This window comes from Onychomys torridus, chromosome 15 (assembly GCF_903995425.1).
Source record: "Onychomys torridus chromosome 15, mOncTor1.1, whole genome shotgun sequence".
Lineage (NCBI taxonomy): Eukaryota > Metazoa > Chordata > Mammalia > Rodentia > Cricetidae > Onychomys > Onychomys torridus.
Genome location: NC_050457.1, coordinates 1,125,256 through 1,148,006, shown reverse-complemented (window position 1 = coordinate 1,148,006; position 22,751 = coordinate 1,125,256). Strand labels below are relative to the sequence as shown.

General features: G+C 41.6%; 1 protein-coding gene across 1 annotated transcript in view; it reads left to right on the top strand.

Moving 5' to 3' along the window:
• Rhobtb3 (Rho related BTB domain containing 3) overlaps window positions 1–22,380 on the top strand; it is a 51,497-nt gene extending 29,117 nt beyond the window's left edge. The window contains exons 7-12 of the mRNA XM_036206838.1: window positions 537–649; window positions 4,128–4,248; window positions 7,944–8,117; window positions 12,525–12,691; window positions 17,779–17,875; window positions 21,472–22,380. Of these exons, the coding sequence (XP_036062731.1) occupies window positions 537–649; window positions 4,128–4,248; window positions 7,944–8,117; window positions 12,525–12,691; window positions 17,779–17,875; window positions 21,472–21,587 (788 nt within the window). The 3' untranslated portion in view covers window positions 21,588–22,380. The remainder of the gene's footprint in view (window positions 1–536; window positions 650–4,127; window positions 4,249–7,943; window positions 8,118–12,524; window positions 12,692–17,778; window positions 17,876–21,471) is intronic.
• The last annotated feature ends 371 nt before the right edge of the window (window positions 22,381–22,751 follow it).

Below are 22,751 nucleotides of genomic sequence, written 5' to 3'. Positions count from 1 at the left end.
TGAGGCCGGGAAAGGCCATACTGACCTTCTTCCTGGGAGCAGATCACTTTTCACAGAAACTCATCCTGGCCAGTGCTGCTAGCTGAACACCTGCTGTAGAAATGGCAGCTGTCAGGGAGGAAGCCTGTTCAGAGCAGTGGTTCTTAACCTTCTGAATTCCTTTAGTATAGCTCCTCATGCTGTGGTGACCCCCAGCCATAAAATTATTTTCATTGCTACTTTGTAACTGTAATTTTACTACTGTTATGAATCATAAATATGACAATTACATAAATATGTAAATATCTGTGTTTTCTGATGGTCTTAGGCAACCCCTGTGAAAGGGGTCCACCAATCCCAAAGGGGTCATGACCCACAGGTTGAGAACCACTGGGTTAGAGGAAGCCAAGCTGACTTGTTTGTCAAACACACGCTTCAATTGTAAAGAGATACGTTTGCTCCACAAAAATTAAAATACTAAAGAAGCATTCATAATCTAGAAGGATACTCAGCTTTCACAGCTCCTATTCACACAGGACATTTGTGATTCCTTACAGGTGCTTTTCAGTGGGAAGAGCTGGAAGAAGACATCAGGAGGAAGTTGAATGATTCAGGGGATGTTTCCAATGTAATCGAGAAGGTTAAGTGCATTTTAAAAACACCAGGAAAGGTAAATTACCTTGACTCTGAATTATAACTTTGATGACTATAACATTGAGTTATTAGCAAAGTTAAATAATTCATAAATGTAAATGTTTTCTCTGTGTATACATTTCTATTTAAATATTTTAAACAGAAACATATGTATTTCTTACTAAGATTTTAATTTATGTAAGGATTAAAGTATGTGTGAGTCATGTCTTTGAAATGTTCATTTGTGAATTCTGCCTTCAAAACAGGCCACTGGAGCCCTGGGAACACACATCCCATATTGGGAATGAGAGGTTGCTTCAGCTGCATCTGGGCCTCCAGGAGGAACCTGTTCTTACACTGTGTAATTTTAACCCAAGTAACCTTGGGGAGTAGGGCTGTTCCTGTGTGGACTTTTTAAAGAGTTCCGAGCAATATATTGAACCAAATGGACAGTTGAGGAGTCTCTTGAGTTCATATTCAAAATTACAAACTGGGTTCAGGATTATAAAAATACTGATGTTGTATGACCATAAAACACTAGTGATTTAGATTATACAGAGTCTGTAAAGGTCTTAAAAGTAGATTTGTAAAACTTTAAGACAACAGTATTGCATGATTTAGCCAGTTTGTTCTTATTTCAGATTCTCTGATAAGCAAATTGGCTACAGTAGATAAAAGGTAAGCTAAGTGCAATGCTTAGCAAAATATATTTTCTTTGAATATAAGGCAAAATTCCTTTAGTTTTTTTTTTTTAACAGATGACTTAACTCTATGGCTTACATTAATAACATTTTAAAGTTAATAGTAGAAAAGATGTAAACTGAATTAGTTTTTCATTTCTTCTCATTCTTACATTCATTTAGTGTGTGTTTACACACATGTCCACCATTGTATGTGCCAAAGGGTACATGTGGAGTTGAGAGGACAGTTTGTAGGGAGATTCTTCCTTCCACTAGGGAGGTTCTCAGACAGCAAGGGTCTTTACCCACTGAGCCATCTCTCAGCCCCCACTTTCTGGTTTTTTTGTTTTGTTTTTTGTTTTGAGGCAGTGACTCATTATATAGTCCAGACTAACTTCAAACTCTTTTTAGCCCTGACTGACTTCAAACTCTCTGTGTAGCACAGACTAGCTTCAGACTTGTGGCTTTCTACCTTAGTTTCCTGGTGCTAGGATTGCATATATACAACCACACCTGCTTGTACTAGATTTTCATGAAGATTCTTAATTTTCTTTAGTTGAGGAAAAAAATTTAACAGAGAAACACAGAATTAAGGGGTGAGATATTTTGTTTCAGTAACTCAATGCTGCAGGTATCCCCAGGGTGGGCCGTCCTTACAGGAATTGGACAGTTAATAGCTCTCTTTCAACCTAACTCAGCTAAGTAATCCTTTAGAGAAGGAGGCGCAAATGCCTGCATTCTGTTTATTTAGACTGTCTCATGAGTTAATCTATGAACCAGGGGAAAATGTCTCTCTCTCCATCTCTCTTCACACACACATACTTCATACATGGTTTATATCTCTGTAATATTCACAATGTGCAGGTTCATAACCTTTATCTACATTGGCTATACAGTCTTGCTGGTGTTCTGAACCTGTCTTTTCCTTGGGTCTGATCTGGCACTGGCACTCGTTCCTTTGTGGTCCCAAGGGTAACATCAACTCAAGACAGATAATGGGAAGACTGGACTGTGTGAATCCATGACACTGACCTAATCCCCTGCACAGGTGGGAGGGCTCTTCCACTGTTCCATACTTTCTGTTTCTCTAGTGTGTCATGGGAATATAACACTGCATTGGCACTTGGGAGTGTGGATTTCAGTTCTGAGTCTGCTGTTAATTATTGCTGCCACTTTGAGCAATTCAGACTTTTCTTTTAAACTGGGGCTAAAACAAAATACTTGAAGTGCCTGCTAGCTCTCTAACTCTGGGATGGGTTTTGGCTGTCACTCTTTACAAGTGCCAGTAACTTGCATCCTAAATACCTATTCCTCCAGTGGGTGCTGTGGATCAGCTCTGAGATCTCCAAATGGGGAACCAGAATCTTTGTCTCTTATACTTCTGGATTTCATGCTGGAGTGGGTTTTCTTTTCCTTGTCAAGAAAATTGTATCATATTTCTCCTTCACAAAAGATTGGAAACTTCCCTTCAAAGTAGATTCACACAGGCAGACAATTAGATATCACTTATTCTTATTGCCAGAGCTGAATGTGGGGCTTCTTAAGGATAAAGGTTCCTGACTTCTCTAGCTGGCCAGGCATGGGAGTTCTCATGAGGACGTGATTGGAAATACACCAGGGAACTGATAGAGTCATCAAGAATGAGCAAAAAGCCGGATGATGATGGCACATGCCGTTAATCCCAGCACTATGGGAGGCAGAGGCAGGTAGAGCTCTGTGAGTTTGAGACCAACTTGGTCTGCAAAGCTAATTCTAGTTCCAGGACAGCCAGAACTACATTAAGAAACCCTGTCTAAAAAGATAGATAGATGATAGATAGATAGGTAGATAGGTAGGTAGATAGATAGATAGATAGATAGATAAATAGGTAGATAGATAGATAGATGATAGATAGATAGATAGATAGATAGATAGATGATAGATAGATAGGTAGATAGATGATAGATAGATAGATAGATAGGTAGATAGATAGATGATAGATAGATAGATGATAGATAGATAGATAGATAGATAGATAGATAGATAGATAGATAGATAGATAGATAGATAGAAAATGAGTAAAAATAATTCAATAAGAGCCTTAACTAGACCATTCCAAATGAGAGATTATGGCCATAAAATTTAAGATTGCAGCTTACTTTGGACAACTCTACTTGAAAATGCTGTAAAGACTTGTTTTATTTTATTGTGAAGAAAAATTAGAGGAAAACAAAAGAAAAGGATGGAGGCAAGGAAAGGGAGCTGGTGTTGGGCTTCTAGAAGTGGGACCAGGGGATGTCTGGATCAACTTCAGCAGAAGCTGAAATGGACAAAGGCACTATGAGAAGAGCCTGGCAGCTGGGCTAGGCAGATGTGTTGTGACAGGTCAGGTTGATGTGGGCAGAGTGTCTGGAGCTGTAGATCCAGGGCCGGGGAGGTGGGGGGCTTTCTGCAGGTTCCGGTAGTCTCTGCTGTGTACACACACACAACAACAGATAACTAGCATTAGAAAACTGTATTCAAATGAAAATTCACCGCTGTGTGTGTGTGTGTTTAATGTTCATTCTTTAGAAGAAAATGATGACTTGCTAGGCTGTAAAAAGCCTCAGGTGATAAGGAAATATGGATAAACTTCCTGTTGCATCAGTGGCTGCCAGGGATTCAGGATCCCGAGTCTCCCTGGCCACCACTTAGCCAGTTCCTGTACTGTGTGCCCAGCCACCAGCTGATGCAGATGTAGAGCTTGAGGAAAAGTTTCCTTCAGAGATGTGATCAGAGGTGCCAGCATGAGGCGGTAGTGACTGTTGTCCAAGCAGACTGAACAGCTTCCCCTGTGCTTGTGTTTTCTCCTCATAGATCAATTGCCTGAGGAACTGCAAGACCTACCAAGCCAGAAAGCCTCTGTGGTTCTATAATACATCACTCAAGTTTTTCCTTAATAAACCGATGCTTGCTGATGTTGTCTTTGAAATACAAGGTATGGCTCTGCTCATTCAGATTCCTTGGATGGCTTCATTTCTTATTGTTTCCCTCACATTCTAGTTCAGCTGTAAATGCCTGGGATGAAGAATTAGTGGATTTGTGTATTTCTTTAAGATCCTGTTTTTAATTCATCTGAAGCCAGCTGTCTTTAAAACATACTATCTCTTGCTTGGTCAATTCAGTTTTTAAAATAATTGACCTACACCAGGTGCCCACAGTTAGGGCTGGATGTGTCTCTCGAAGCACTGTGGGAATTCTTACCACCAGAGCAACTGAAGGTCACTTCTCATCTTTGTGGAAAGTAATGCTGCCTATTTTTAATAAAGATGAGCAGTCTTAGAAGCCCATTACTGATTACTTGCGTACTTAATTCTGTCACATTAATAGATTAAATGCATAATCTTAAAGATGAATCATCAAATACCTTCAGTTATGCAAGGATAAAAGAAGTTGTTTGCAAGTAAATTAAGTAGAACTTTGGATGGGCATTGTAAAGAGAGAGATATAATTCTAATTTTAGGGTAGAAATATGTGGCAGGTAGCATAGCATTTTGCTTTCCCAGGAAGATTCTCCTTATTTTTAATTTTGGTCATGTGTCAAGAAAACTAGTGAATTTTCCCAAGGCTCTATTAGCAGCACCATATGTAGTGTGAGCCTGTGGCCTGAAAATGTGGGATGATAACAGTGGCCTTGATACACATTTAAAACATCCTGGTAAGGGGAGCCACCAAGCAGCCATATACTATCTGTATCCCTCTCATTGGGTTAGAAGACCTCCTCCAGCTGACTAACCAGACCCTGGTAATGGCACACTCACATTAATTGTCAAATTGAAAAGTCCAAAGTGTCTGTCCAAAGCCAGCTTCATTATACTCATTGTAGGTGGGAAGAGTCTCCTTAAAGGGCCAACCAGTGGGGATCACAGGATTAACTCCTAGGGGACTACTGTTGATAATGCATTTGTGAGAGGTGCATGCATGTTTATACACCAGAGAAACACCAAGGTAGGTAGCTAAGCAGCTTCATAGTCCAACTGAAGGCACTATATCTGTACATGTTAAATCTCTCTTGAGGTTAACAGTGTCTTTTTTCTTTCTCTGAATGAAACCAAGCATCATTCCTAAATGTCACTGTTGAAATCTGAAATAATAAAAAGGTGCAACAAATACATTTTATTTAAATACTAAGTCAAAAAGACCATTGGTGACCTGTGTAGAGTGAGGAGAAATCGGCTCTGTAATTCTTTCACTCTTGTTCTTTCTCTTAGAAAAGTTTTCTGAAATCATAACATGCAGTGGAAATGATAGGACAAGATAGGCCTGGCATTTCCAAAGAACATATTTATCTTCTGACAAAAAATCCTCTGTACCCTTAGACAATTCTTTACCAGCAGTCAATTGCCAGTTATTATGTAAATACTATATTAGATTCATTTGGTGTTTGTATAAATATACGGCTCAAAACTGGTAACAAGGAGCTGGCGAGATGGCCAGCAACACTAGCACCACTGTTCTTCAAGAGGACCCTGGTTTGGTCCCCAGCACCTATGATGACTGCTTATAACTCTACTTTCAGAGGATCTGAAGCTGTCTTCTGTCCTCTTCAGGCACCCCCACACACATCACACTGAATAAAACAAAACAATAACAACAGAAAACGGGTAGCTTATTTGGATATTGTGTTACATATTGTGTTACATTTTCAAAGCATAATTTCCATGACTTCAAAAGAGCTATTTAAAGGGTTGTGAGGTCATGTTCCCGTAACTGAAAGTACAGTGCCTTCCTGCACCAAATTCTGATCTTCAAACGGATCTGAAAACCAGCTGACATCCTTCTGTGCCACAGCTGTGCCATCCATGCCTGTAATTGCAGCTCACCAGAGCAAAGACATGCAGATTCTGGGGGCTTGCCTCTCAGGTATTCTACCCAAACAGAGTTCCAGATCAGTGAGAGAGCCTGTTTCAAAAAAATAAGGTGGAAAAGAAATTGAAGAAGACATCCCGATGTCCACCTCTGGCTTCCATATGAGACATGTTTACCTGTGTGTGCATGTACACACACACACACACACACACACACACACCATGCTTGAAGGTACTGAAGCTGGTTTTACATTTCCAACATTATCTTATAACATTATCAACAGAAAGCTCTGTTAAAATTTCAAGCCTTATGAAGTCCATCCCTGTTTACTTTCCATTTGATATGTTTAGTCAGTCCTAATTCATCTACTTAATGCAAATGATAGACCATCCAAGTATGTTTAAGCTATGCTCTTATTTTTCAAATGATGTTCTATTTATCTTGAAATAGTTTAAATCCTAAAATTGTAAGTCAAATTGCAATGCCAATTTGAATTCCTTGTTAATTGGTCCCTACAAATAAATCCAACATGCCTGATGGGAGCTGACCCTCTTGGTAGATGGTACTATTATACTGGCTGGGAGGGTTGTGGTAGAGAAGGGAAGACACAGTGAACAGTTGGTGTTTGCTCATAGAAGTACAATGTTCTCAAGCTGGTTCCTTGCTCCTGGTCACGGTGTGCCTGGGTAAGTCGCAGTGCCAACCCATGGGCTTCACTGGGAGTATCAGTGGTTGATCCATGAGCCTGAGGAAATATTGGCTTCAGGAAACATCTCCGAGTTTAGATGGACCTGTTTTCTTTCTAGGACAAGAAGCATTTGGCTTAGATTTAGAAAGGTTGAAGAACCTAACAAATTGTGAATATTTTAGAAAAGAATAAATACTTGTGATAAATGTTATGAAATTGGGCAATATATGAGTAAATTATTCGATGGAAAATAGTGGTTTGGCTCATGACATTTCTTTCAGGAAGGGGGCAGCTTTGTGGTTCCCGATAGTCCTGGGATCCTCCATAACTAGAATTCCCATTCCGCCCTCCTCATCTCCACATCTTCCATTTCAGTCACCATGGTAGTGGGTGGTCAGTGACAATCTGTGGAACTGAAGGCTGTTGTGTGGGTTCATGGTCTCCTTACATAGTAGAAATTATAGCAACTGTTTCAGCACCATACGAGTTCTGTGCCACCTGTGACCCCATCTGATGCTGTCTTTGTGCGGTGCAAGTTTGTGCAGTTTGGAGAACTCAGCAGTCTCCCTAGAGAGTCAGTTTGGTGATTTTCAGTATCTGGTGTGAGCTCAAGGGCATCACAGTTCAAAGCTTGTCTTAGAGAAGGAGTCGCTTGTGCACAACAAAGATGGCTTGACCATGTCATCACCTTGCAAATGTTTCTAAGGTCTAGACTGCGCTCCTCCCCGTAAGGTTTGGACCACTTGTTGTTTGCTTCTGCTGTTTCCATTTCTGGGGTGGAGAAGCCTGACCAAGACAGTTTTGAGAGTTTGGCCACAAAGGGCAATGGGGTTGTTTCCTGGGAGGCATGCTTTGTTATAAAAACACATGGCAAAATTTGTATTTCAGTCCTTTGGTCTTTAGGAAATCTAAACTAACAGATGTTTGCCTGGTTTGTAAATTGTTTGGTTCAAAGGCAAGTCTTGAATTTTTCTATTTCTCAGCTGCTGCAAGAAGCCTCTGGAGCAGTGCCCTTTGTCTCCCGGGTGTGGTTCTGCACCACAGCCTGGCTTGTCCTGGTCAGTGGCATGCCAGGTAGAACACATGGGCAACTCTACAACGTTATCTTGATTTTGTGTACCTTCCTCACCTTTCAGGAACGACTGTGCCAGCCCACAGGGCCATCTTGGTGGCACGATGTGAAGTGATGGCAGCCATGTTTAATGGCAATTATATGGAAGCCAAGAGTGTCCTGATTCCAGTTTATGGTGTTTCCAAAGAGACTTTCTTGTCGTTTTTAGAATACTTATACACAGACTCTTGTTGCCCAGGTATGCAGTGTGCATGTGTCATGATTCTTTCTTGCCACTCGTTTTGATAGTTCGTTTTCTAATTCATCGGTTTTGTTTAAGGTCTATCAGCTGATATCATGGTGTTTGCTAAGCAGTTTGGAGGTGATGTAGGGAGAGCATCGCATGTCCAATTAGTTCAAATGGAAGAGCAGGGATCAGGAGCTCACAGTAACAGCAGGTTATTGATTGCCCTAGACATTGGAGAATCAAGGTACTTGGGGTACCTAGTGGCTGCTCTAATTTCAGAGTTTGGGAGCACTACCTCTTCAACGAGGAAAGGGCTAGACAATAGTTTTCATGGTCCTCACATCTGGTTGAAATGTTTTTCAGGACATTTGATATTGTGAGACTTCTGTGGTCATCCAGATCTGAGGATGTGAGGTTTAAAGGCTGCTACTAACTTTCAAAGTCAGCCTCCCCTAAAATTGACATCTCTGAAAACTCCCTGGAATGTTTAGGATCCCAGTGGACTATAGGATCTCTTTCTAAATTCACTAACCAAAGGTTATCTTTGACCAGAACACATCAATAATGTTAATAATGATTAATGATGTGTAGCAGATACATGTTAGAACAGATCTTGCAAGATTTTTGTAGACAACAACACAGTCCTTTCAACAAGGCATGGAAGAACTTGGAGTGTTTTTTCCCATTCTGCCACCAGATGGCACCCTCCTCAAACACAGCTCGTGACCTGGCAGATGAGGCTTTGGCCAGGAAAGCCAGGCAGCAGCCCTAAAGAAAGAAAAACAAGGGTTGGGGATTTAGCTCAGTGTCAGATGACTAAACACCCTAACAGTTGTCTTGGAACTCTCATCCAATAACTGATGGAAGTGGATGCAGAGATCCTCAGCCACGCCCCAGGTGGAGCTCCAGGTGTCCAACTGTCGAGAAAGAGGAGGGACTGTAAGAGTGTGAATTGTTGAGACCAAGACTGGAAAAGCACAGGGACAAATAGCCAAACTAGTGGAAACACATGAACTATGAACCAAAAGCTGTGGAGCCCCCAGCTGGATCAGGCCCTCTGGATTAGTGAGACAATTGAATAGCTTGATCTGTTAGGGAGGCATCCAGGCTGTGGGACCAGGACCTGTCCTTAGTGCATGAGCTGGCTGTTTGGAACCTTGGGCTTACACAGGGACACATGCTCAGCCTGGAAGGAGGGGACAGGACCTGCCTGTACTGAATCCACCAGGTTTAAATGAATCCCCAGGGGAGTCTTGGCCCTGGAGGACATGGGAATGGAGGGGAGGGGATGGGGGGAAAGTAGGGGTGGGTGCGGGAGTGGGGAGGACAGGGGAACCCATGGCTGATGTATAAAATTAAAACACATAATAATAATAATAATAATAATAATAATAATAATAATAATAATAGAAAAACAAAACATACCTTTCAGACCATGCCTCCCATTAGACTCACTGCTTTGATTTTTTAGAATAGGCAATTTTCCTATATTTGTTGTTTAATTTTTGAATCAGTCATGAGTCCTCTATGAGAGGATATAGAATTTCCAAAGGAGAAAATTACTTCTATAGTCAAATTGTCTGTCTCCCAGTTAGCTGTGCTTTGGAGCTGTTACTGCCAGTATTAATAAAGACTGGCCTGTTATTTTTGCTTGGTGAAAATGAAAGCATTCGCTCTTAGTGAAAATAAATATTATTTTCTCAATACTGGAAAATGTGGATAATTAATAACAAATTTGACCACTAATTTTTTAAAATGCACCAGGCAAGGTGAAACACACCTTTAATCCCAGCACTCTGGAGGCAGAGGCAGATGAATTTCTGACTTTGAGGCCAGCCCAGCCTGATCTACATAGTGAGTTCAGCACAGCCAGGGGCTACATAGAAAGATCCCATCTTGAAAAACCTAAGTAAATGCATAAATAAATAAATAAATTTGTAAGAGTTATATGTTTATATATTAGCACTATTGTTTTAGTGATTGCATTAGGTAGTAGCACACTCAATTTTTTAAAATCTAGTTTCATTTTTCAATGTTTCAGCAAAAGATTTATTCATAATAAAAGTTATAAATTTGCTGTTCTTGCTTCATTTCTGTTGCTGTGATAAAATAGTCAGACAGAAAGTAATCTATAGGGGGTGGGGAGAAGCATTTATTTTTGTTGACAACAGTTCCAGGCTGAAGTCCATTGTTTCAGGAAAGTTAGGGCGGCAGGAGATTGGTCAGCTAAATGTATCACATCCATGGTCAAGAGCATAGAGAAATAAATGTATTCATCCTTTCTACTCAGCTCACTTTCCTACTCCAGTACAGTCCAGGACCCAAGTGTAGGGAGTGGTGTTGCCCATGGTGGGCAAGTCTTCCCACCTCAATGAAGGCCCTCAAGACTCCCATAGATGCGCTCCCAGGCTGACCTGATATAGACAATCCCTGACTGAGACTCTTCCCATATGATTCTAGATTTTGTCCAGTTGACAGTTACAGCAGGGCAAGTGCTGTGCAACTAAACCATATGCACAACCCTAAACCTACCAAAACTTAACTGTGATTTCCAGAGATGGAGGAGGGGGAGAGTGGGAAGTCACTTGTGCACAAGTGTAAAAACTATGTGTAACATCTCCAGAACAAAAGCTGTGTAGGCATGACAGCTCTCCAATCTCAGCAGTGAGGAAGGTAGAGAGGGGGAATCCCCATAAAAATCCCCAGAGCAAGCTGGCTAGCCAGACTAAATTGTTAGAGACTCTGTCTCGATATATAAAGTGACAAGCAATGGAGGAAGACACCCAGCATCAACCCTAGGCCTCCACACACACGTACAAACAGATACCATGTGTGTGCACACACACACACAGATGCCATATGCATGCACATACACAGATACCTTATACATGCACACACAGAGATACCTATAGATGCATACTTACACACAGTTAACATATACATGCACACACAAAGATCCTATATATGCATACTTACACACAGTTAACATATACATGCACACACAGAGATAGCATATTCATGCACACAGATGCCATATGCATATACACACAGATACCATATGCATGCATACACACACACATACAAATATAAAGTTCTAGGTTTTATGTTTATTTTGCAATAGTGAAAACAACATAATCAGCCTGGGAACTAGAGCAAAGAAAGAAGAGTTAGAAGTACAGATGTGGCTCAGATGGTGGTGTGCTTGCCTCGAGTGCTCGAAGTCCTGGATTTGATCCACAGCACAGTGTATCGGACATGATTGTACACACCTGTGATGTCAGCACTCGAGTAGAGGCAGGAAGATCAAAAGTTGAAAGTCACTCTTGACTACATAAGGAGTTGCAGGCTAGCCTGTGATACATGAGACCCTGGGATGGGGATAGGGATGAAGAGAGAAGAAACGATGAGATTTAGTGTAGCTAATAAAAAAATTAGCCTGGGGCTGGAGAGATGGCTCAGCGGTTAAGAGCACTGGCTGTTCTTCTAGATGCCCTGAGTTCAATTCCCAGCAACCACTTGATGGCTCACAACCATGTGTAATGAGATCTGGTGCCCTCTTCTGGCCTGCAGGCATGCATGCAGGCAGAACACTGTATACATAATAAGTAAATAAATCTTTTTTTTTTTTATTAAAAATTAGCCTTTAATACACACACCTGGGAGGCAGAGGCAGACAGATTTCTTGGAGCTCAAGGCAAGCCTGGTCTACACTGTGAGTTCTAGCCCAGCTAGAGTTACACAGTAAGATCCTGTCTCAAAAAAAGAAAGAAAAATGTAATAGCTAGCTCTCTATGTTAGTTAAGGGCAGTTACTGGAATCCTTCTCTAGAGAGCTGGGGATGGGATTCTCTTTGGAATATGAAAGCTTAAATGGATTATTTACAAAATGTAGTACAAGGCCGGGTGGTGGCTGCAGCGGCGGTGGCGGCATGCCTTTAATCCCAGCACTTGGGAGGCAGAGGCAGGTGGATCTCTGTGAGTTCGAGTCCAGCCTGGTCTACAAAGCGAGTTCCAGGAAAGGTGCAAAGCTACACAGAGAAACCCTGTCTCAAAAAACAAAACAACAACAAAAAAAGTAGTACAGGTTAGGAATGTACTAATGGGACTCTTCCTAGGAATTCTAGTCCACACTGAAGGATAACTGTCCACATGTTTTAGAGGTGTGTGTGTGTGTGTGTGTGTGTGTGTGTGTGTGTGTGTGTGTGTGTGTTGATTGGGGGTTTTTGTTGTTGTTGCTAGGCTGGAACTCACTGTGTAGACCAGACTTACTTCATCCTCACAGAGCATCACCTACCTCAGCCTCCCAAATGCTGGAAGTAAAGTATGCCAGCTACACCCAGCCCATGCTGTGTGTGTTTTCTTTTCATTTCTGAAAGCAGTGGTCTAATCAACCATCTTCTCTCACTTTACTCCTCACCAGCTGGCATTTTCCAGGCCATGTGTCTCCTGATCTGTGCTGAGATGTACCAAGTCTCCAGACTGCAGCATATCTGTGAGCTGTTCATCATCACACAGTTGCAGAGCATGCCCAGCAGGGAGCTGGCCTCCATGAACCTTGACATTGTGGACCTACTCAAAAAGGCCAAGGTGGTTGGCCCTGTGTGTAGGATTTGGGGTAGGGGTGAGGATGAGGGTAGGTGGAGGGGCCTTTTTTGATTTAAAATATACATATAGTACTTTGTTGTCTGTGTTTTAACAGCCATGTCAAGACTAGTATCCATTTTAAAGTTTGGCTAAAGGAGGCTACAGTTTCTTTTCACCAGTTTTTATGGTGAAGTAATTTTGAAACATTCATTGGGTTAGAAATTGTGTCTACGTAATTGTTTTCAATAATGGTCCTAATCCCAGTTACTTGTGTGTGGCTGTGCATTACAGGAAATAGAATTTTCTTCCCAAAAGAATATTTCTTAGCGTTACTGAAAGGAAAATGGAAGGATTGTTCTGTATATACCAAATGACATAGTTACCGGAACTATTTACTTCCTTTGTTCATTCATTTCAGGAGCATAATTTCGAGTCTCAGTGGTAACACTGGTTAAATTTGCCAGCATGTCTTAGGAATCTAGTAAAATTTAAAGTGTAAGAGTAGGAGTCACTGCATTCTCCTTCCATGCCCAGGACCTCTCTGTTAAGAATTGCACTGCTACAAATTCTAGAAAACACATGTAGGTTGCACAAGTCAGTTATGAGAAGCTGTGATTAGAAAGACCAGAGAATATAGGGGCTGGAGAGATGCCTCCGTAGTTGAGAGAGCTTGCTATTCTTGCAGAGGATCCAGATCAGTCCCCAGTACCCACAGGATGACTCACAATCATACATAGGCACAAATAAGGTATACATACGTACATGCTGGCAAAACACTCATATATATGTATATATGTGTGTGTACACATATATAAAAATTAATTTTTAAAGACCCTAGAATATGAAAGAGGACAGGACCAAGTCTATAAATAAACTAGTATTGTGTGTTGAAATCTGTCCCTCAGACTTCCAGATAAGATTCTATTCAAGAGGGAACCCACAGAGACAGCTGACCTGAACTGTTAGGGAGCCTGCATGGGGCTGACCTAGGCCCTCTGCATGTGTGTGGACTGTTGTGTGGTTTGGTCTGCTTGTAAGGCTCCTATCCTTGAGATCAGGACCTGTCCCTGGAGCTTAGCTGGCTTTTGGGAACCTGTTCCCCATGCTGGATTATCTTGCCTAGCTTAAATGCAGTGGGGAGGAGCTTGGTCCTTCCTCAACTTGATGTGCCATGCTATGTTCAAGCCCATGGGAGGCCTGCCCCTTTCTGAATGGAGGTGGAGGAGGAGTGGGTGGGAAGGGAGGTAGATGGGAGTTGGGGCGGGACAGGAGAAGAGGGGGAAAACTGATCAGTATGTAAAATGAATGCAAGAAAAAAAAACAATTCTAGTCAAAAGCCCAGCATACACTCATTCCCAGCCTCTCACTCTCAAGGGAAGACTGGTTCTGATGGACCCTTCACCTGTGCTATTGTCCATTTTCCCCACTGCCCAAACGCCAAGTGGCCTTAGCCCGTTACAGATGTTGCTGAATGTGCCCTAAACTGAGCCTTCTGAGTCACCCCCTCTGGTGATCCTTGGTCTATCTCTCTAGAATGGGATATCTGAAAATCATGTCTGGCTCCCAGCACATATCTTTGCCTGTCATGTTTGAAATGCAGAGCTGACAAAAGCTTGGTAGCTTAGTCTTCATCTAAGCTGACCGGAGCCACGTGCTGGAGCAAACGACAGAACTCCTGACAGCTGAAAGCTTGCCTCCAGGCTGAAGCAAATTCATTAACCATTGTAAATATTTCTGGGTAGAGAAGGAAATTTATCCAAAGCATCTGAGCATTTTTAACTTTCCATTTTGTACTTCATATCTGTCATAATCAAGTCTTACAATCAGATGTATTTAACATAGATTAAAAACAAATTTTAAAAATCAAGTAACCCTTATCTTTCTCTGATATACTTATATCAAACTTGAACAAGTTTCCCTCTTGGTAGCATGTTTACATCCTGAATTCCTTTATTTTTATTTTACTTCATTTATTTGGAAACAAGGTCTCACTTATCCCAGGCCAGCCCCAAAATTTCTGTGTAGCAAAGGATGACCTTGAATGCCCAATCCTCCTGCCTCTGCCTCTGGAGTATTGGGATTCTGAGCAAGGTTGTACAGTGCTAGAGATGGAGCCCAGGCTGCCTGCTGCTAGGCAAGCTCTGCTTGGTGTTAGTGGACTCCTTTCATATCTTCCAACAAGTCTTCATGCTATGGAGTCCGGGTCTGAACAGCTGGGAGTGCATCCCATGTGGTCACTTCTTGCTGGTTTAAGGTGCCTTCCACAGCTGCACTCGGGCTTGTGTCTCTATCAGCAAATTCTTGGGGTTTGTCTCCCCCACTGCTAGCTTCTGACTCCTTAGTTTCCCTCTCAATTTAAAAAGTCTAACTTATCTACTCCAAGTTTGATTGTTTCTTTTCAAATTTAAAAAAACATTTATTTTTATGTGTATGGCTGTTTTATCTGCATATGTATTTGTGTACCACATGTATGTATGGTGGTCACTGAGACCAATAATGGTTGCAGGTGCCCTGGTACTAGAGGTACAGAGGCTTCTAAGTGGCTCTGTGGATGCTGGGAATCAAACTTGAGTCCTCTGCAAGAGCAACTACTGATCTTAATCACAAGTCATCTCTCCAACCCAGTTTCATTTCTTAAGACCTTTCAAAAATAATTTTTTTTAATTATTTATTATGTGTACAGTATACTGCCTGCATGTATACCTACATGACAGACAAGGGCACCAAATCTCATTATAGATGGTTGTGAGCCACCATGTGGTTGCTGGGAATTGAACTAAGGACCTCTGGAAGAACAGCTGGTGCTTTTAACCTCTGAGCCATATCTCCAGCCCTAAAAAATAATTTTTACTATTAAGTGTGTATGTGTGTGCATGCACACGTGCCTCTGATCTTCATGTCATTAAGAGTGCCCTTGAAGGGGATTTGGGGAACCCCTTCCTTCTCTCTTCATTTTCTTCCCAGGCATGAAGCAGACAATTTTGCCCTGCTTAGAATGCTTGCCTTGTCCTGCTACTGCAGGGCCAAAGGAAAGAGGCTCACCAGTCATGGATGGAGACTTCTAGGGCTGTGAGCCAAACAAACCTTCTCTGTTTATAATTTGGTTATCATAGGTGTTTAGTATAGCAACAGAAAACAGAAACATAGCAGCTTCCTCTCAGAAGGCTTGAGATTGCCTGTTTGGTCAGAATTAGGGGTGTCCTTCCCCATTCTCTGTCTTCCACAGAGTTAAGCTCCCCAGTAGCTTTCCGAATCTTGAATTTCCCATCACTCTGTTGTCGTCTGTGCCACACCCTAGTGTCTTCTCTCGGAGGTGAGCAGTTGCAGGGTCCCTCACTGCTGCTCCTCCCTCCCTCCCCTTGCTCTGTTGTCTACCATGGATCCTGTTTCTTCGTCAAGAAGAAGGTGTTCCTCATCCTTTCTGTCACTACTGTACCAGAGACGTTGCTTTTCTCAGCCTGGCTTCTTCCCGCTTAGGGGAGGGTTCTTTATCTCAGTGCTCACAGCCCTGTCTAACCCACGAAGGTGTACTTACTCTCACATTCAATTAAATGTACATCCGTATTTGTAATGTATATGGTAATACTTAGCTACGTTAGAGTATAAACTTTGTTTCTGAGTTGTTTTTTTTTTTTTTTTTTTGTGAGCTGGGTACTTTCCCATATTTAACAGCTCTAGTTCTATAGCATTTGGTTTGTATTTTTTATGTCTTTATCCTTTTCAAAGCCTTTGTCTCATATTCTTGGCCTTTTTTTCAGTTGAAACCCTTTATCAGAGGATAGCACAGGTATTTCCCAAGCCCTTTACTTTTTTTTTGTTGTTGTTGATTTGTTTTTTGAGACAGAGCCTCGCTACATTCTTGCTTGGCCTGGAAATTTCTATGTAGATCAGGCTGTCCTTGAACTCAGAGACACCTTCCTGCCTCTGCTTTTTTAGTTCTGGGGTTCATGGTGTAGGCCACCATGTCAGCCAAAACCCTAATTTTACAATGAGGTACCTTCCATTTCTTGCCAAGATATTGTAATATATGCTATATAATATATACAATAACTCAGGTCCTACATTTGAAACATGTTTTCATAGCCAGCTTTTTCCTCTCCTCTTTCCAAGCCATGACCCTGAGGCTACACCCTGGCCTTCCTGTTCCAGGTCGTTCACTCTGGTCAGTAGTCTGGTAGCTTCCATTAACATAGCTACAGGCGCTTACTCTATCCCTTGACATTTGATATAATTGATAACATGGATGACCTTTGGAAGAAACTATGTTAAATGAAGTATAATAAAGAAGGACGTATTGTGTGGTTTCCTCTAATATTGAGTACCTACTGCAGTCAGATTTCTAGTGACAGAAAGGAAAACAGACAGTACAACCAAAGCCCTCAGGAGGTAAAGGAGTTATTGTATTAAACAAGTATAAGTTTTATTTTGGATGATTGAGTCGTCTGGAAATGGATAATGGTACTGTTTGCACAGCCATACGAATGTACTTAGTGCCACTAAACTGTCCACGTAATATAGTAAGTCTTAAGTATCTACTGCAAGGACAATAACAGAGAACGCTACCAAAGTGACCTATCATCAGATCACTATAATCCAGATTGATGGTTGGCTAGAGCAGTGCATGTGTGGGTTGACCCCAGGAGATTATGTTATCAGCCAAATCGCTCTTAGTCTCCCTCACTTAGCAGCTCTCAGAACTCAGAAGGAGAAGAATTGTACAGAAAATCCAGCTCCGTGTAACAATGCTCCTAAGAGCAAATGCTCAGTTCTCACTGAGATATGAATGTGGTTCCTGATGACTAGACCTTGTATGAAAAGTTTACATTGGAGCATTAAGAACCTCAGTGTTCATTGGTTACAGGCCCAGCCATGCTGCTCTGGCACACTGTCTGGTTTCTGGTGACATGGCTGTTTTGCTGGACGAGTTAACCTTATCACATAATATAGTGCTCCAGTCTCCTCTTGGGGCCACAGTTACCAAACATGGCAGCACTTGCAGGCATGTGCCGGTGGGTACAATCTCTCCCCGACCATGGCTGCAGTCTGGTCAGAACAGGTGTATAACTTGTCTCCTTCCATTTTCCTTGCAGTTCCACCATTCTGACTGCCTTTCAACGTGGCTTCTTCATTTCATCGCCGCTAACTACCTCATATTCAGCCAAAAGCCTGAATTTCAGGACCTTTCAGGTAGACTGCTGATTTTTCTTTTTGAAAAGAAAGATGGCCTTTTTTTTTTTGAAAAAAAGATGGCCTTTGTTTGAGATTTGAGATATAATTAATAAACAGTTGCTGTAACATAAAAACATAAATGTAATGTTATACATGTCCTTTTAATTCTGCTGTGTAATTGAGGACTTTGACATACAATCTCCTGTGTTGCATAACCAGTCTGAGCTATGTTACACAAGAAGTTTTCTAATGATTATTTTATAGTACCCATTCATTTTTAATTTTTTTTTTTTATAATGGTAGGAGAGTTAGGGTGATAGAGTGTCCTCAGGTGCCCCTTGGCTTATGATAAATGAGACCTTAGTTTTAGCCATTTAAATCAGTCGGGAGTAAAATTTAAACAACATGTTTAATTTTTTTCTTTTCATAGAAATAGAAATAGTTTATTATTTATAATATGTCATCTTTAATATTTGGAGAATCTGTATATACATATCTACATAGGAACTTTTGAATAACAGTTTTTTGTTGACCAAATATATGTATCTTGCCAATTGGAAGTAATTAGACTATAATTTTTAAGGTAAATGATAAGGATTAAAATGAGTCAGCCAGGCATGGTAATGCAAGCTTTTAATCCCCGCACTTGGAAAGTGGAGGCAATAGGATCCTGGTTCAAGACCAGTCTTAACTCCACAGAGAACAGGTTGAGATTCCTGCAACTGCCTAGTAGGAAAGGAAACAAAGGTGGAGTGTTTGTCAGAGTGGGCGGTCAGACAAATAGCGTTGGTGCCGAAGGAAAATGAGTAAAGGACAAGGACCTAGAGGAATGCCTAGTGAAGGACAGGGAGATCTCCTTGGAGATGTCTGAGGGTCTTTTGGGTGGCACAGAGAGAGTAGGGGGAAAGGAGTAAGTGCAGGGTGGTTGAATCTGAGAACAGAGAATCAAAAGTCTGACTCTACAGCTCTTGGGCCCCTCTCTGTCTTGTTTGTGTTGTGTCTTAGTGCTAATGTACAAGACATAAAGACGCTTGTGGCCTCTTGGCCTCAGTCTGTTCCACATATTGACATGGAAACATGGAATCCAGTATTCTTACAGTTGGCTTTTGACAGATTCAGCCATTTAACAATGTGCCTATTGTCAGCCTGTCCCCTAGCATGGCACCCAGCCGTTAAGACAGTAGTATAATATAATCAAAGCAAAGCCAACAGCAGGTATCATTCACTCTACATTTTGCAAGAAAAAAAAAAAAAAAAACAACTGGGCTCATTTCATAAAGAGAAGGTGTGCTCTGCTTGCTCCAGGTACAAAGAGCATTAGGCTGTTCCCTTAAGACATTAATTGAGCTTCATTGTGACCCTAGAGTTACTGTGACTGTGCCACCTTAGGTCACCACCATTTTAAGAGAATAAGATTATTTTCTCTCCACTCGTATGGATGTATGAGCTACCTGGAGTATAATTATAGCCTTGGGAGAAAGACTGTATAATTTCTGTTAGTAGTGTTATTAGCCCTTACTTATACAATTGCCTATAAAATGTGCAATGCCCAGCGGCAAATCAGAGGTGCAGGGTGTCTTCTGAGAAGCCATATAAGACACAAGTGCTGTGGCAGGGATCAGTCTTGCCCTTGGGTGGGAACTGAGAGTTCATATCTTTGACACCTGTGGTATGCTCCTCCTTATCAGAGGAAAAAGTCCTCTGGGTAACAGAGCATCATGAAATACACTAAACCAGTAGTTACGAACTGGCAACCTCTGACTCCAGTCAGGTCTACCAGTGTTGACTTTTTTTAACCACCATTTAAAATTGTGTTTTTATATAGTACTTCCATTTAAAATCTCCAGAGGAAAATCTGGAAGATTTGGATACCCTGGGTATATTTTCCTCCTGGGAAAGCCTGGAGCTAGCTGCCCAGTAAAAGGGACATGTGCTGCCCTCCAAAGGGGACATGTCCACTCCAAAGGGTTGGAGTCCTCTCTCCTTTCAGTGGTGATTTTATACCTAGCCCCCTTCCCATCTGCTTGGAGTTGGGAAGTTCCTGTCATATCCTTTACAGCTTCCTTGTGGGACTATTCTTTGTCAGCTTTGGACTCTCCAATTGTCACTAGAGTCCTACCAACTGTCTCTCTTGACAGCACTTTTTCTCTCCTTAAAAATGGGGTATGTGTGTCTTGAGTTGGCTTATTTTTTGCTTTCTAGCCAAGGTTTGAACTCCTAACCTCCTGGCCTCTGCCTCCCAAGTGCCTGGTGAATTTCTTCTTCTGTAAAGTTATTTAGAAATCAGAAAGTGAGGATGGCAATCTCTCATGTCATGGCAAGCCTTCCATCCCAGCTAAGTAGCTCATTCCACCTTAGATTGTACACACCAGATTCTTAACGAAGACATATATACTAACACACAGGAAAATTTGACCCTCGGTGTTTGTGGATTCCTTTTTCCCATGACTGGTTTAATTTAGCTAAGTATTGTGTTATGTTTTATGAAACAATTGTTTGGTTCCTGTTTTTACTACCAGAGCTCATCTGCTGTCGCTTTTTTCTGTATGTTTTTTTTCTTTTGAGACAGGATCTCACTCTGTAGCCCTAGCTTTCCTGGAATCCACTGTGTTGGCCAGGCTGGTCTCAAAGTCACAAAAATCCACCTGCCTCTACCCCCCAAGTGCTGGGATTAAAGTCGTATATCACCACATGCAGTTTGGAGTTGTCTTTAAAAAGCCACCTCAAGTCATCTTAGCTTCCTTATGAAACAGAGAACTGACTTCCCTGGGCAGGTAGCTTTTCCTGTCGTTTAGATCCTGTAAAGACCTTGTTAACTACAAGCCTGGGAAGTGAAATAGCAGGTGGCAAAATCAAACTCAGTAGAATGAAATGCAAATGCATATGGAAGGGAAGGATCCCCAAACCCTTAGATGTTTAAAGTAATTGGTGTGACAGAGGCAGGATGAAGCCTGGGGCCTCAACAGTGGAGTTCATAAATGTTGACTGAAGAGCTTTGGTAGGCCTCCCTCCAATCAGTGGAGACAACCTTTACAGAAAAGGGAAGCTAGAAAATCTAAACCCACAATGAGTCATCGATTTGTAGACTCTGGGTGTAGCTAGCTTGGGGTGAAAGCCTGGACTGGAACACAGGTTTCTATGAAAGTGGATCCAGAGTGCACAGTGTACAGGGAGGCTAGAGGAGCAAGCCTGAAGACCAAGAACTTACAGTATAGCAGACTTTGGAGCATAGGTAATAACATCAGGAATGAGTAGTTTAGCTAGTTGACTGTGAGTGGATAGGAAGTAGAGTTGGGAATACTTTATAGCGTTTGAAAGGTCAAGTTATCCACAAGGAAAAAAAATGAATTTCTTAAAGTTTTATTGAAGTAGAAAAGGAAAGCAGTCAAATACTACTTGGTGGGACAGTGCATGTCATCACAAATTGTATTCTAGTAAAAATCTGATGGTTTCTTTTACCCAGATTCTAAGTGATTCTCGAAGGCTGTGGGAAGGATGGGGTATAACAGACTGAGCTCCTCTGTAACATAGCAACCAATCATTTGTATTTCATCTTGACAAAAAAAAAAATAGTAAAGTATATGCAATTAACTCGTTTCCCCTTAAAATTTTAGTGGAAGAACGAAGCTTTGTTGAAAAGCACAGATGGCCATCAAACTTGTACTTGAAGCAGCTGGCGGAGTACAGGAAGTATATCCACTCCCGGAAATGTCGCTGTGCAGTCATGTGACCCGAGCTTTTGTATACATACACTTCTTTATTATTCTGAAGAATGGGTACCTCTGGGTTCCAGTAAAATTCTTATAACTAAATCAGTATGGTATTTTTTAAAAAAATCACCATATAGCTTCTTATTAGCTATCTTTGAAGAACTGTGGTGGTCTTAAAAGGGAGCACAGTCTATAGACTTGAATGCTTTACCTAGAATATAAAACTGTTGGACAGTGGCTTTTCCTATAGGTTGTCCCATCATTTTAATAACACTAAGACCTATCCTAGCTAAAAGATGTTTAATTTTAAAAAAATCGTCTAGGATAAATACAAAAATTTCCTCATGTCTGACTGACGGCTCTGCTGAATGAAGAGCCGTTTACAAGCCACGTGGGACTGGAATTCTGGGGAGTATGAACCAGTGTGGCGTGACGTTGTAGGAAAAGAAGTTTGCCAGATGACAGTCACATACCAGTTGGCTCCAGTTCTAAGAGTGTTTAAATGAATATAATGAAGAACAGCTGCCCCATCTGGACCATCTAACCACATCTGCCTGTCAATCAGCGACAAACCTAATCAGGGCTGGTACTTACTTCAGTGTAACCTTCTGGATTCTACAGGCTCCCACCTTAGAAAGGTAGTGCTCTGCAAGTGCAGTTGTTAAGTTCCTAACAATGTTTGAAGAAGGGCCCCATGTTTTCACTTTGCACTGGCTCCCTGAAATTATGGATATTTCCTATGGGTAAAATGCTATTTCTTTTCTTACCCCACCCCACCCCACCCCAAACAGGGTTTCTCTGTGTAACAGCCTTGGCTGTCCTGGAACTTGCTTTGCAGACTAGGCTGGCCTCGAACCTAAAGAAATCTGCTTGCCTCTGCCTCCAGAGTGCTGGGATTAAAGGTTTGTGCCACCACATCTGGCTGAAAATGCTTTTTTTCTTATTCAAACCTCACTCCAAAGAGTGAAAAGCAGAAGAGTCTCTGATACCAGGGGAGCAGAGTGGAGGTTCCCACCTTTAGGGGAAGCTTGTACCACCTAGCGCCTCCACAGTGACCACTCCTGGCAGTGAGAAATGCTTTTGGTTGGCTTTGGGACACTAGCTCACTTCTGACTCTATCCCAGAAGAGCAGATACTACTTTCTTGATCAATATGTAAAGTCAGGAAGTTGATAAGAGTGAGTG